This window comes from Pleurodeles waltl, chromosome 1_1 (assembly GCF_031143425.1).
Source record: "Pleurodeles waltl isolate 20211129_DDA chromosome 1_1, aPleWal1.hap1.20221129, whole genome shotgun sequence".
In the NCBI taxonomy this organism is placed as follows: Eukaryota; Metazoa; Chordata; class Amphibia; order Caudata; family Salamandridae; genus Pleurodeles; species Pleurodeles waltl.
The window spans coordinates 629,809,694-629,826,157 of NC_090436.1; the positions used below are offsets into that span (position 1 = coordinate 629,809,694).

Here is a 16,464-nt window from a genome sequence, read left to right on the forward strand (position 1 = left end):
CATACATCCACTCACTCTCCCATACAACTACTCACACAGCCGCCACTCACTCACCCATACATCAACTCACACATCCACTCAGTCACTCATACACCAACTAATTTGCCCATGCAGGTACTCACTAAGCCACACAGACAGCTATACAGACCCTCACACAGCCACTCACACATATAGCCACTCACACACCCACTCAATCTCCCATAGCGCTACTCATACAACCAATCACTCTCTCATACAGCTACTCACACAACCACTCATCCATACAGCCACTCACAAAGTGATACACTCACAGTCACTCACACACCCACTCACTCTCCCATACACCCAACAGACCCACTCACTCAAACCCACTCATCCACTCTCTCATACAGCAACTCACACAACTTTCTCACCAATACACCGATTCACACAGCACCTCACTGATACAACCACGCACCCACTCACTCTCCCATGCACCCACCCACAGACCCACTTACTCACCCACTCACACATTCACTCTCTCATACAGCTACTCACACAACTTTCTCACCGATACACCGATTCACACAGCACCTCACTGATACAATCATGCACACACCCACTCACTGACCCATACAACCACTCACACCCCCACTCAGACACTCACACACCCAGTCACTCACTCAGCCATTCACACAGCAACTCACCCTTCCATACAGCTACTAATACAACCGCTCACTCACACAGAAAGTCACATACCCACTCACTATCCCATACGGCTACTCACACAGACAATCACTCTCCCATACACTCACCCACAGACCCACTCACACATCCACTTATACACAGCTACTCACACAGCAACTCCCTCGACACACCCACTCTTACCCATACAGCCACTCACACAACCACTTACTCATAAAACCACTCACACATCCACTCAAACATATAGCCCATTCACACACCAAGTCACTCTCTCATACAGCAACTCAGAGCCACTGCCTTGCTCATACAGCCATTCACACTGACTCACTCATACAACCACTCATACGGTCGCTCACTCTCTCATTCAGCTACTCACACATCCACTCTCTCCAATATGCTCACACAGCCACTCACACACACGCCCACTCACAGACTCACTCTCCCATACAGCTACTTACACAGCCATTCACTCCCACACATGCATCCACTCACACACCCACTAACTCATACAGGCACTCATGCAGCCAACCAGTCAGCTATACAGCCACTGACACACTCATACAGCCACTCAGATGCCCACTCACTCATCCATACACCCACTCAGATGCACATTCACTCACCCATACAGCCATTCACTCACTCATTTAGCCACTCACACCCACTCATACAATGACTCATACTCTCACTCTCCCATACTACTCACACAACCACTCACTCTCCTATACAATTACTCAGCCACTCACTCACCCATACAGACACTCAAACATCCACTCACCCATATAGTCACTCAAAGAGAAAGACACATTCACAAACATGAAGCATACTTTGTCTTTCTTTAAACCAGAAAAGATGGTTCTAACAGGAACATTTTTTGTAGTTTTCAAATGTTTGTATTTTTTTTTATGTGGATTTTTGGGTGTTTTTTTCTTATTTTCAAAAAATGGCACCCATAAAAAAACGTAAAAACAACATGCACAGAACTTGTGCAATAACTCTTCGAAAAAACAGCATTTGTGGGTTCTGGCGGCCTTGAAAACTGCTGGTATCTCCAACAGTTAGGACCTTGTTGCTTTCAGAACAGAAGATGATAATTTTCAGCTGTTCTGGAGCTCTTGCTGATATCATATCTGGAGCAGGAGGCTGTAGCAAATCTACAAGTGCCAAGTGTGTTGCACATGATGAAGAGGGCTGCTGCACATCTCTGTTCCTGTGTGCTCTTGCCAGGTGACACAGGTGTGTAATTTTTAGATGCTTTAGCATTAAGCTTGTACCATGGGAGTATGTCTTTGAACTGCCCCGGGACAAAATTTTGTGGCACAGAGTGCACTGCACCCGTTTGGCAAGAATCTTCTTTTATCCTGACAGGATGGTAAAAAACGTCCATGCTATGGATTTGATTTTTGGGGTAGGATGCTCCTCCTTAGATGAGCTCTCCATCTGGTGCTGTTCTGGCTTTTGGGTACTGGAAGATGCCATATCTGAACTTAGCAAAAGCTTCAAATTCAACAAACAGCTACGCAGCTTAGTATATATGGTGTTAGATTCAGAGACACACTCAAAGAGAAAAAAGTGGGAGGAACTTCCTATGAAGAAGGTTGAGAGGTTTTTAACCAAACACTTTCTTTCCCTGTCACAGGGTATTTATGGTGATGTCACAACGTCATCGCAAATCCGGAAAATGTATTAAAACGACATTGTAAACTATATTTGTTTATTAGATTATACTTTTTTAACTGTTTTAGTAAACAACTTACTAAAAAACATTAATTGTACATTGTCCATATATATTTTAAGTATTGTTAGAAGTTATGCTGGATCCCCAGGAAAAAGAAAAATCTTTTAATGGACTTAAAAAAAATAAACATACCAGGTGCCACAGTTGAATTAGAACTGGTGCTATAGGTTACACACAACTATGTGATTTAATGGTGTATTTACAGGTGATGGTGGCTGGCGGCACACCCACAAAATTCTGTAGTTTCTTGCACACAGAGATGTTGCTGCATGTGTCTGTGGAGCAGTTCTTAAGAGACACTTGTGTGAAGTGATTTGTTTGCACACAGAAGTCACTCTTTCACCCACACACACCCATACAGCCTTTAACACACCCACTAACACACCTACAAAACCAAAGACCCACTCACAGCCCCATACAGCCACTCATATACCCACTCACTGATCCATAAAGCCACTCACACACCCACAAAACCAGTGAGACACACATTCACAAACCTATAAGGTCACTCACACACCCGCTCCCAGGCACATACACCCACTCACTGACCAATAAGGCCACTCACAGACCCATACAGTCACTCACACAACACATAGGGGGTTATTCTAACTTTGGAGGAGGTGTTAATCCGTCCCAAAAGTGACGGAAAAGTGACGGATTTACCACCAGCCGTATTACGAGTCCATTATATCCTATGGAACTCGTAATACGGCTGGTGGTATATCCGTCACTTTACCGTCACTTTTGGGACGGATTAACACTCCTCCAAAGTTAGAATAACCCCCACAGTCACTGATCCATACAGCCACTTATGTACCCCTTCTTAAATATTACAGGTTACAGTAAGAAAAAATCTTACAAATTCACTGAAAAAAAGCAAAGATTACAGGGATATTACAGTTGGGAAATAAAATTTAAAAAACCTTTAAAATTCACTGAAAAATCAAAGGTTACAGGAACATTATAGCTAGGAAATAAAACGAAAAAACCTTAGCAATTCACTGAAAAAAACAAAGGTTACAAGGATGTTATTGTTCAACTCAGATTTCACGCATACAAAACCACAGAAATTTGGTAGTTATAGTTACATGAGCTAAGTAGTGTTAAGGCTTTCCTTTGTACTGCGTATAGGCACACAGTCACTCACACACTCAGAACAAAACACTCACACACCCAATCAAACACCCATAGCCTCTCACACACCTACTGAGAAAGCAACACAACCACTCACAAACCCACTGACAGATCCATACAGTAACTCACACACCCACTCAGCCAGTGACCCACCCACTCTCACATTCATACAGACACACAGCCACTCACATAACATATGTTAGAAATAGAATCACTCATAAGTACTACACAAAGTACACTAATTTAACATATGTAGTAGCTTAGTATATATATTTAAAATGAACAAACTTTTATGAAACACTCATTCGATGTCAGTCATGTCATCAGTGAGTCATTTGAGATGTCATGAGTGATGCCACTGACCATGTCATGAGGGATGTAATATGTGAGGTCCTAAGCAGTGCATTGAGGGGGGCGTAAGTTATAGTTAGCAAAGGTAACTATAACTGCTGAATGTCTATGGATTTTACGTGTGAAGTCTGACCCTAATTATAACGTCCGTGAAACCTTTATTTCCAGTGTGTATATATATATATATATATATATATATATATATATATACACACACACACACACATATATAGTGCCACACTAGCTATTAGATATGCATCCTGCAACTGACAAACATCAAAAGGCTGTTGCCACTGTATAGCTTCAGCTACATTCTCCATGAGGAAGCCCAACTGTATATTAAAATCTTTAATTTGCATCTTTGCCAGGTAAAATACTAACAAAATGACTCAGTTATTTAACCTTGGATGTAACAACTAATTTAAATGGTGAAATTAGATGTTTTATGATGTTAGTGGAAAAGTCACTATATAAAAATGTCCTTTGTGCTGCCCGAGCCAAAACTAGGTGACAAAAAACTACTTTTGACACTCATCCTATCTCTGTGCGCATTCCCAGCTTCAAAGAATGCCTCTGCTCTCCAGCGGACAATGGCTTTGCATCTCGTCCCAGGAAGGTTGGGTGTTTTGTCAATAAATTGCCACTTAACAGGTATTAGCCATACGAGAGGGGACCAAGAGCAGTACAAAGGAACGCCTTAACACTACTTCATTCAACTTGAATATGCCAAATAGAGCTGACAGGGCCTTCTCCCATTCACTCTCTGGGCCTTCCTAGGCTCTCTGGCTCCTGTCACAACGGTGAGAAATGTGTGTGTTCTTGACTCCGATAGAGGGAGGGCACATCAATTAAATACAGGGGTGCTTAGGGAGAAGCAGGGCCCCTCGCTACTCTCCCACTATGATGGAGGAAGGGGATAGAAATTTTGAATTTAAAGATTCTGGGAATTTTAAACAATAAATTGAAGATGAAGTGATGTGAAAAGAGATGGAGACAGGGTGATAAAGTAGATAGAATTGGGAAGGAACATTACTGTCTAGTCCACCATATAAGAGTTGCAGCTCACCTCCTCATAGCACTCCCGGACCAGGGAGGAATTGGATCCTGCAGGAGCCTTGACTGGTCAGAGAACCTGTGCCTTGAAGCCTGCCCATAGGACCTGAAGGCTGCAGGAATTACTAGAAAGAATGTTTCTAGTAATTGAAGAGAAGTGGAAGTCACCCTCCAGAGGTGGCAAAAAAAGGCTTCTATAAAAGATGCCAAGGCCTGCCCAGTAAGGGCGCACCCAGGGCGGGCAAGAAAACAAAGTTCATCCATCTTTTTGCCCACCTCACCATTTGGTGAAGGTATTTTGACTCATGGAACCATGTCTGACTACAGCTTCTAGTCTTTACCCACTGGAGAATTGTGGGAACCAAATGAGTGATTAAACCCAAAGGTAAAACCTTGGACCCAGGTGAGGTGGCAAATCCATTGGAGAGGTAAAGTGAGCTAGACGGCTACAAAATTCAGCTTTGTCCTTTTCTGACTTTTTGCTGCAAAAACAAATGACATCAGCCGGAGTATGAACATGTGGTATCAGACTTAGAGACACCATTACCATCCTCAGTGTTGGACCCTGCCCTACTGAAGATTCTGACTTCCAAAAAGTAGACTAAGTAGAAGATAAAAACTTTAACCAGGGTGACCGGTTTAGTGTAACCAACCTTCAGTCCATTGCAGTTGGTCTAAAACAGCACCACACATCCAGTCAACCACAAACTGATATTTTGCAATGGTGCTTTACCTTTCAAGATTTTCCAGACAACTTGTTCCTCAAAAAAATAAATACAACTTTCAAAATTCACATGTCCGGTTCCACTTTTGATCATTTGTGTATCTTGTAACTTATAACATTTTGATCTATTTTTCTAAATTAGTTTGGTGACTGAGTTCTTCAATTTAAAATGTTTGCTACGGTTTGAACACTAACAAGGGGGTGTTTACAGTGCTTGAAATCGAAAAATAGAAGTGCAGGTACTCTGTACTGGAGTACCGACTTATTTCTGAGAAGTGCCGGTACTCTCCAATTAAAAGTATTATGTGTCTCTTGAGAAGTGCAGGTACTCACTCTCTTAAAATAAAAAAGTGCTTGTACTCTGTACCGGACAGTACAGGCCCATTTGAAGCACTGGGTGTTTATTAAAGTGGTAACTGACCCCTCCTCCGCCCAAATTAACAACCCAATTTCTGTCAGAGGTGCAAGGAAACCAGATAAATGAATAGAAGGATAGAGAAAAGTGTGCCCTGCTGGGAAGCATGGAACATGTTTAATTGCTATTTGCGGCAGCTTGAAGAGCTTTATGCCCAAAGACAGACCTTTTATGCAAAGATCATCAAAGGACCCACCAAATCATCCTGCAGGTACTTCTCTTATGGACTTTGGCCATGCAGAACAAATTACAGCACCAAGAAACTGCTTTAATTTCCATCACCACCTCGAGAAGATCCCTCAAGTAAATTACTGTTTTTTTATTTACTGCAAAAATAGGCAAATCCATAACCTAAAACAAAGTATGACGCTTTAACCAAGTGATAAAAGCATATCATTATGCTTACAATAATTGCTTTCAAAATAATATATACAGATAAACTTAAAAATTGACAAGTATCCTTTATTCAAACACTGTAATTAAACAGTCCCGAAATCATAATGCAAGTACAAAACTGATTTACAAGTAGATAAAACATATACAAAGAAACACAGGTCTTAGCTAGGCCCTCCTTCTAGCTGGTTCCGTCTTTCATTTTGAGAAAATGTACAAACGGTAACAAATCTCATTTTGTAAATACGTTCTATCTCACAGTGAATGATGTTCACTCTCTTTGCAGTACTCTAATTGGGTGTTAGGATGCTAAAGCCCAAGAGATGCACTGAGAAAAAAGCATTCCAAAAACTAAGGGGGTCATTATGAGTTTCGTGGACGGAAAAGCCCGTCCGCTGAAACTGCCACAGTCACGTTGCCACCAGTGCGGCTACCTTCCTGCGGGTCCCATTACGAGTTCATCACTGGGTCAGCAGGCGGAAACTGTGTTTCCGCCCGGAGGCCCAGCGGGAAACAGTTTACCACATAATTGAGCCAGCAGCACTGTTGCAGTGCGTAGGGTGCACCAGCACCCATCATGTTATTCACTGACAGTAAACAGCACGATTGGTTTGACCATGGGGGCCCTTGCACCCAGTCTACGCCATGTAAACGTTGGCAGGGGTTGTAATCCCCAGGGAGGTGCTGCTTGCAGCACTGCGTTGGAGGATTAGGACCACCAGCACCGTCAGTCCCTCCTATGGAGATAAACTGGTGGTGCTGGCGGTCCAACCATGGCACAACCGCCACAGTCATAATGTGGTGGTCAAACCACCACCAAAGCAGAGCCCAGATCACAGGTTGCTAACGCCTATATGCAATACAGTCTATAAGACTAATCCTGGTTATATAAGGCTGTGTACCTGTATCTTCCTAATGGAAATCAGTGAGAAAGTTCTCCCATAACCAGTTTATGGGAGGGGCAAACAATAGAGCATCCAGCCTAATCACCCGATAAGAAATTACTTTAAAAGTACTTACCATTCTGTTCCTACAGAGACAAGTTCAGCATTAGGAGCCAACTAAGGGCCCGTCAAGTCACTCTGAAAGTGGGGATCCAACAGGAGTTGTTAGTGCTTTATTTTGTCATTTTCTTAATTATCCCAAAATAAGTTACCCAGAAGGACGATCCAGCAAGTGTTAGGACGTGGAGAAAGACATACTCCATTGAACGATTTGAGCAGTTTTCTTCTCAGGCGGCAAACTCATGCCCAGCAAGGTAAAGCCAACAATTGCGCACAACCAATGTACTGGGTAATCAGGACACACCATTAAAAAAAAAAATATATATATATATATATGACTTAAAAAGGTAGCACCCACCCAGCTGCTCAATTTGTAAACTGTTTGCAATTGCCATGTGTCGCATTAATAGCCTTTTTTCCCTCATACCTATGTGCGCTATTTTAAAAGGCAGTAGTCACTTTTAAATTCCATAACTATATTGCCTAACCCCCATCTAATTTATTTTACTTTTTGTTGTACCTGGTGTTTAATATCCAATTGAACTGCATTGTCCATCATGACTTATCCCCATCTGTTGAACAGGGAAGCCTTGTGCTCTACTTGTTTTGTCATACTGATAGGAAAACGTAAACAATGTTCTGCTCTACATGCATGTCCTCACTCTGGCCCTTACTTGGGTTACAGCTCCGTTGATTCTAAACCGGCTCTGAGCCTTTACCGTAAATAATCACAGCACAGACATATTCCCATATGCAACAAAAGATAGGGTTTATGATGTTTGCTCAAAAGCAGCTAATGTGTGTATTAGATTTAGTGGCAATCTTATGTTGTCAGTGTCTTCGTCTAACTGAGCAAAGAGCAAAAGGCAAAATCTATCCTTCCAAAAATGAGTGAGAATTTTGTGGCAGCACATTTATGGCAGGACATTTATGGCAAAAAGGGGTAGGAACCAATTAGAATCCGCAAATACCACCACCATTAAGGACATAAAAAGCAATCACACCTCTAAATACCCTCAACATATAAAAAAAACATGCATGGGGAAAGATAGGTCAAAGAACTTCAGGAAATCATAAGCTATATCATTATATATATATATATATATATGTATATATATATATATATATAATAGAGAGAGAGAGAGAGAGAGAGAGAGAGAGATATGCATATATATGCATATACCACATATATATCAGTTGAAATGATGCACTCTCGAACGTTCTGCATCAGTGGTTATCAGGATATGGTGTGCTTTGGTTTCCCCTTCTTTCCATTGGAAACGCAGACTCCACCTTAGACTCAATATCCTGCTATCCTTCTCCTGTAGTCTGCCCTTTAAGCTCCCGATCACAGACGGATTATCCTGAGATCAGGGCGGGTCTTGGCATGGCAAAGCTGGGCCCAGCCGTAGGCAATCTTCAGAGGGGTGAACAAATGTCAGCAATACGGTCATGTGAACAGCAGCGCCCTTCTCACTTGGCATTAAATGATTCTGTTGAAAGTGCAATGTGTTTCATTGGTGTTTAACATGCCACGTTGGTTGCTTTTAACACTCTGCCAGTCCCTTTCCTTGACCTTCCATCTCACTGTCACCCTCTATCCCAGTTCCGCCACAGCCCAACTCAAACCAATTTAGCACCAGAATTATGGAGCTAATGGTGAGTGTACGAAGTGAGTTGGGGGGGGGTTGGAGATATTTCTGTTCAGAGTCAAGTCAGTGCTCTGAAGTAATCACCCAGGGACTGATGAACAAAAAAGGGACTGTTTTGTGGTGTTATTTAATTCACTAGCAGCACGCAAAGGCCTCAAGCTATTTCCCACCCAGGGTGCTAGCCGAGCAAGAGTCGGCTCTGTCTGAGATGACAATGGAGTAATTGGTGAATAATCCGTGGTAAACTATAATGCATTTTATTCAACTTTATATTGACTAGAAAGAACAAAAATGTGTTTAAAGGGATAATGAAAATGTTAACTATGCTGGCTCGAATGACTGTGGTTTGCTTATAGGAGGAATACACCCTCGCACTCCTACCCAGAGCTGGCCTTCGCTAAAATAGTACCTCAGCGTGGCCAGAGAGAAATCTCTACACCTTTGCTGATGGTAGTGAATTAATTGAAACAGCAGAGGGACCGTTTTGTGTTCACTGGTCAGTACTTGAATGAGCAGAGACTGGCTCCGGAACACAAACATCCCTGGACATCCCCCAGCTATCACAGAAAGCTTAGCTGTCTCACGCAGATGATGGTTTTGTTGATGTGTGTCAGCAGGGGTCGGATGGTGGAGAGAGGGCAAGAAAAGGGGCTAATGGGTAGGATGACCAGAATTTTAAAATCAAACATCGTGACATGTCATAGAAATAGAAAAAGGACTACAATTATACTTCAGCAGCGCATGCAGTATGACAGCCTCATCAGCACAAAATTACAGCAGAGGTCAGTGCTTGAAATGGAAAAAATAGAAGCGCACGTTCTCTCTACCAGACTACTTGCTTGTTTCTGAGAAGTGACGGTACTCTCCAATTAAAACTACTGTTTTTCTTGAGAAGTGCAGGTACTCTCCCTCTAAAAATAAGAATGTGCCAGTACTCAGTACAGGACAGTGGCCTATTTAAAAACACTGACAGAGCCACTAAGAACCGAAATAAAATGCATTTTTTAAGCCAGTACTTTTCTTTTTCATAACAGCTGCTAACTATCTCTGCTTTGGAAAACATAAAGAGGCACCCCCTCCCCATTTTCATTTGACCCGTTCTAAAAATCGGGACATGAGCTAAATTTCCCAAAATCTGCTGGGACTGCTGGTAGGAAACCGGTATGCTTGGTCACACTACTAAAGGTGTGTTAAAAAGATCGCCCAAACTATGATAATGAAGGCTGGGTGAGAAGGGTCGATGCTGCTGGCATAACCCTAATGCACACAGCTCCAGGCGCCCCTTAAAACATTGCCGGCCAGGGCCCTAATCGCCCATGCTAAAGGGCGGCCCTGCTTCTACCTCTCCCTACACACAAATCTTAAACAGCCTCTACGATTTTACTAAAATAGCACCTTTGACCTCCCATGTGCTGGGGATTGCGATTAGCGTTCCGCTTCTAACCACGTGCTTCCAATTCAAATGCAGGGTGTAGGAATTCCAGAGACAATGCAAGGCGTGCCGTGGAAGTGTAAGGAGTGCAGTGGGTTATTTTTTCCAAATGGGACAATGAATAAAACACAGCAGGGGGGTAGAAGTGAACGAAGATAGGGAACCCAACGCCTACTCCCAGCAGCAGTAACTGGACTCGCCGCCCGGATGGGATTCCCCCACATGCATTTTGCATGAAGCGCAGCGATACCTGCAGACATCCCAGGTATGCCGGTACGCGCGCGTTATCCCGCCAAACATGGCTTTTGCGATGGCACGAGATCACACTTAAGAACGCACGCCTTGATTATCATAAGCTAGCAATAAGCCCTCAGTGGCGCTGGCGTCAGCAGAACAGAATTGCACACTCTTCTTCGTTCAGCACCAGGGACAGTTCCTTGGTGTATGGCACCAGGAAGGAAAGGTCACTGAACTGAGCGCGGCAGAAATTGTGCATGCGCTGCCCACGGTGCTGAAGTGAACAGCTCGCTCTGCTGCGGCCACTTCTACAAAGGAAGCAGAGGGGCTGGGGTAGAGCACGAGGTGCCAGCTGCCCTTCAGTGAAACACCGAGGGTTAGAGGCAAAGACTTCACATGAACCGTGCAGAACACAAGGGCGATTTCTACAACCTACACTCCAAGCTTCTTCCAGTAGTGTGTAAGGCCCCTTACATACTGGCCACTGGCCCTCGTTAGCACACTGTCGCCCTCCATGCTGTCGCGCTGCCACTCTCACAGCTGTCACACTGCTACTCAGAATGCTGGCACAATGTTATCCTTGCCCCGGTTGCACATTTCTACTCTGCATGCTGCCACAATGTTACTATCTATGTTAACCACTATTACTATTCACGAGGACTACACTGCTTCTAACAATCCAGCAAAATATTTGCTATGTTTTCAGTACAGTGTTGCTACCCAGGCTAGCACGAAGACACTGCCTATGCTGGCACACAATGACTATCTATGTTGGCGCCCTATTCTTCGGGGCTGGTGCCCTACTGAAATTCATACGGTCGCTTTCCTACGACCTACGCTGGCACACACTTATAATCCATACTGGCACTCTACACCTCTCCGTGTTGGCGTACTGGCGTAGTGCTTGCATATATGCTGTCAGTGTAACTCTCCACGCTGGCACACAGCTCCTATTCACAGGTACGGTTCACGCATGGCGATTCTGAGTAAATATGGCGATACGTCAGGCTACCACCTCTGCATGCGCCCAATATCTGAACTGTTACAAACAACACGCGACCTTCTTGTCTCTGTTGGTTTTTGATATGCCTTCTTAGCACTGTCCTCGGATCGGTACTCGCCCCACCAAAAAAACTGTGCTTCTTCACACTGTGAAACAACCACAGCACTCACAATGGCCGATGGCAGCTGAAATTGAGCTCTGTGAGCCGAGGCCTGCAGATTCCACTACAGCCTACCACCTTATATGATGTTCTAGATATACAACTTCTGTGGGTAGCATACTGTGATGAACTTTGATCCAAACTGCTTCGTGAAGCAAACAAGACACACTTTAATGACGGACACGTTCGAAATAGAGATTTAGCGTGTGTGCTATGGGGGAAGTCAAGTAAAATGTGCCACTATCGATGCGGTCGGCCACCACCTCATCTGCCGTGACACCTCCACATCCGATAGGCCGCGGCACTAGGCCCCCTTGAAGCCCACGGGGTGCATTATTAAAGACTCTGGAAAGGTGAAGCCACGGCGCGGCACGTTCCTGAAGAGTTCCTGAAAAGAAACCCATGGTCTCATTTTCCGGCCGGGTGGACGGAGTCCTGGAGCTGCAAGACCGTTTAAGCCAGATCGTATGACCACCTGTGACTGACTGCAGCAAGAACGCTTGGTGGTGGGGCCTCTTGTGATCCGGTGACACCCAGCGCGAGAGCAACCGCCTGCAGCCTGCCGACAAGAGCGCACAGCATCTCACTCCTCACATTAAACACCGAAGCACTTCATTGAAGTAACAGAGGCCTGCCTAGCCCTGCTCACTTCAGCCCTCGATCGATCCGTACAAGTACAACAACGGACAGATGGCCTAACAATAAATGTGTTAATACTAAACACATATATAGACACACGTAGATCAAAACAAATATTTGTATGTCTTTTAAAATGTGGCGATTATCATTTGAAATCACAAACAAGTACCACAGTTCGCTGTACCAAAGTATTCATTACACAACCTCTTGCTTCACCGTTTCCTTTCTCCTGCCCCTGGGATGCGCAGCGAGTGTAAGATGACTCTACCCACTGCAGCTAAGCGGGGGCCCAGCACTCAATTCTCCATTTTTTACTCACTACTTCGTCTTTATGATGCTGTAACACTAGGATTCGCCAAGGACATGCATTCACTTTCAGGGTGCGCGGTCCTGTTAGGTGAATAACAGGGAAAAGTTTGCACCCACAGTTGTGCGAAGCATGGGATCCAAAGAAAGACCGTGAATTACATTGCCATGGTCTCTCCTTTAGAGAGTGCAAAGTTAATTTGCGGAAAACAAAACGTGCATTCATAAGTCAAATTCGCGCGATGTAAATACTGAAAAGTGTGGCAAACAGCAATTCAAAGAAGCATTTCGGGTACACAGCTTTATATCACATTTAAAACATTGTCGACCATTAATCATGGGAAACTGTGTACTCAACGCATCACAGAGTAAAGACACGACAATTCTGCAGAAGAGACCGCGCACTCTGAGGACACTTTTTCGAACGCTGTTTTACTGCCTTGACGCAGCATCACACGGGTCTGTCTGACAGTGCGATTAAAGCAGCGTGCAGAAACAATGCATGCGTCTGCATAAAAACTGGTACGCCTGGTCACAGCCTTATAAATAGCGCAATTCAGGACACGTCACTGATTCTGAAACATACAGCGATTCCACGGCGCTTTATGCTGCATGCGTTTTGTGAAACAGTCGGAAACGTGATGAGAAGTTTTCAGAATGAGGTCACTTTACCTGGATTTCTCTCGCGTGGTATACAATAACGAGCCCAAGGAGGATCAACGTGGAGAGGCTAATAAGGCATTTTAGGGCTAACGAGTACAGCGACCCCTGCAAGAGAAAGCAGCACGTCAGTGTCCGGCAAAAGGGAGCGACAACTTTGCGCATCACAAGCCAGCGCCGTGGACAGCAGTACCCCCCAAGCCCACGGTGTCTCTCTAACGGGAGCACATGGCGGAAAGCGCGGAGCTCGGCCAGGTGCAACTGGAGGCATGCTGAGGGGCGACCCTACACACTAACTCAACGATCCCACCGCCCCCAACGCGCAGCACACACGTTTCCCTCACTGCACTGGCTTACTTTAAGCCATCATCGAGCTCTGCGTTATCAAGTACTAGTGTATATAATGTGGCTCGTCACAACTTGCATCCGATTAGGTCTAGAGTTCCTAAATCACAGGCAATAACTGTATTAATGTAATGAGAAGGGGGCTATAGTCTAACAGGTTGACTCTCATCTGGGCACATCCAGGTGCAGGCTCAGGTCTAGCAAGCAGGATCTCCTCTGGATATCCTCGGGTACATGATGAGGTATGTCAGGAATACACAAATCACGGGGTTTGCCCATATTACCCCACCAAGCCTGAGCTACCCATACATATAAACCAAAATAAGGTTAAGTAGGGAAGATCAAGAGATAGGGTTAGTTATACCCAATACGGATATTATTATACAATTTCGTATTGGTATTGCGACTGTATCGAGTTAGACTACTCTGACAGGAAGGCTGTTGCATAGATAGACACCCATTCATTGGTAAAAGGAAGGCTCGACTCTTGATAAAGTCAGATGCAGCTATGTTATAAAAGGAAGACTCTTCTCTACACAAACCCAGGTGCAGACACTGGTCCAACTAAAAGGCTATTTTCTAGAAAGACCTACAGACAGGTTCGGGCTAAGAGAAAACAACTACTCTACTGTGTGAAATGTAGGCTCCGGTTTGACGAGTAGTCTTTCCGGATGGAAATCCCAGATGTAAACTGGGTTCTAGAGATCTTTCTGGATAGAAAAAATGAGTTATCACGAATACAGTATTAATATTTAACATGACACCCCCTTAATTAGACAAGGATTGGGGATTGAGAAGAAAATTCAACTTCCTTTTAGAGTTGTGCTTGGTTTATTTAAGATCTGGACAGGATCAGGACTATTTTGCAAGCTCCACTACAACTAAGGCGATTACTTCATGACACTGACCCACCACACAGTGGCAAGGACCTACTCATTGCCATTCGTAGCCCCACTACACAGACCAGAAGGGGTGCTTTGGCTTGCCGACACCAGGCACACGTGCTGTCGTTTTACAAAAGAGACAAACTTTTAGCAAATAAACTGTCAGCGAAGTAATCGAGAAAAGAACGTCAATAAGTTGCTGAACAATAAATGAGAGGATCCTGGCTGTTGTACAGTGTGACTTAAGCAAAAGACGTACATATGGCAAATGAGCAAAGAGCGCGCAGCTCATGCCCGGGACTATGTCGCAGGTCAGTGCCATGAAGTGGGCACCTCCCGTGCCAAAGCTCAGTGTAGCAGTGATTTCCTTGGAGTTCAGGGCCGGGGTGCCGCCAGTACCTTGTTATAGGCTCCCCAGGACAGCTCGGTCTCGATCACCATCACCACGATGCCGAACATGCCGAAGATGAGCGCGTAGTCGCTGAGCCTCTTGCGCTTTTCGAAGAGTGCCCGCCGGTGACCCAGCTTGTAGCCGATGTTCTGGTTCTTCTTCTTGCCAGACTTGCAGCCCCCTCCGCCCGCCACCCCGCCTGAGGAGCTGCCGTAGGGCGCCGCGACCGCCAGGTTGTTGGAGTTGTTTTGCTCGGGCTTGGACACGACCACCTCGGGCCCCGCACAGAGCGGCTGCAGGGGCTGCGCCTCCGAGTCGAGCTCGTGCAGGTTCCGGCGCGAGGCGCTCAGCTGGCTGAGGGGCCGCAGCACGCCGCCGTTGTACCTGCAGCTGCTCATGGCTATGTCGGTGAAGGGGTTGCTCTCCCGGCGCTGCGGGCTCTGGCAGGTCGGGGGCCGAAAGCCCGCATGGCTGCCTCCACTGCCGGGATCGCCGGGGCTGCGCCGGCCGTAAGAGGATCCGCAAGAGGAGGCTGGGGACGGGCTGCGGAAGCCTAGAGGTGAGGAAGTGCGGAGGAGCAGGGGCAGGCTGTCCCCCGCCCCCGCCGCCCCGTGCAAGCCACCGCCGCCACTGGGGCACTGCGGGCAGGGGCCGTCCCGCCGCGGCTCGCTCTGCGGCCGCTCGTGCTGCAGCGCGCGCTGGGACTGCCGCGGCGTTCCCATGCCAGCGCTGTTAAAGCGACAGCCGCGGCGGGGGGAGCCGGCGCCGCAGCCTGCGCATTGCGTGGCCCAGGTGGCGGCGGGGAAGTCCACCCGGCGGCGCAGCGCGGACGGGGCCGCCTCGGCGCCCGTAGAATCCAACCTACGCGTCCGATTGGTCGGACGCACCAAAACAACGGGCATGACGTCACCCTAGAGTCGGAGCCTGCTTCGCGTGGAATACAGGACTAGGCGTACCCGGGAGGGGTCTGTTGACAGTTGGGCGGAGCCTTGGCTGGAGACCAGCGGGCATGTAAGGGGATTCCTCAGAAGCTGCAGAGCTCCCGAGGCAACGTGTGGGAGATCCCGTCGCCGTCTTCTTCCCGGGCACCCGGAGCACCTCGGTGACATTCACCACGTCTCTGGGACCCAGGAGGGAACCTTTGTGCGGGCATTTCTGCTGAAACCATGAGCCACGGGCATCAGATCCGGCCCTTCTGCGATGAGGCAAGACCCAAGGTCAACATCACTCACTTCGGTAGCTGTGGTTTGCAATCCGCTCTCCCTTAGGCTTCTGCAGCACCC

General features: G+C 46.1%; 1 protein-coding gene across 2 annotated transcripts in view; it reads right to left on the reverse strand.

Annotated features, from left to right (window-relative positions):
• KCNN2 (potassium calcium-activated channel subfamily N member 2) overlaps positions 1-16,083 on the reverse strand; it is a 558,376-nt gene extending 542,293 nt beyond the window's left edge. For both annotated transcript variants that reach the window (XM_069226506.1, XM_069226510.1), the window contains exons 1-2: positions 15,190-16,083; positions 13,574-13,669 (exon numbers count right to left, since the gene is read on the reverse strand). In XM_069226506.1, the coding sequence (XP_069082607.1) occupies positions 13,574-13,669; positions 15,190-16,083 (990 nt within the window). The remainder of the gene's footprint in view (positions 1-13,573; positions 13,670-15,189) is intronic.
• Between the last annotated feature and the right edge of the window lie 381 nt (positions 16,084-16,464).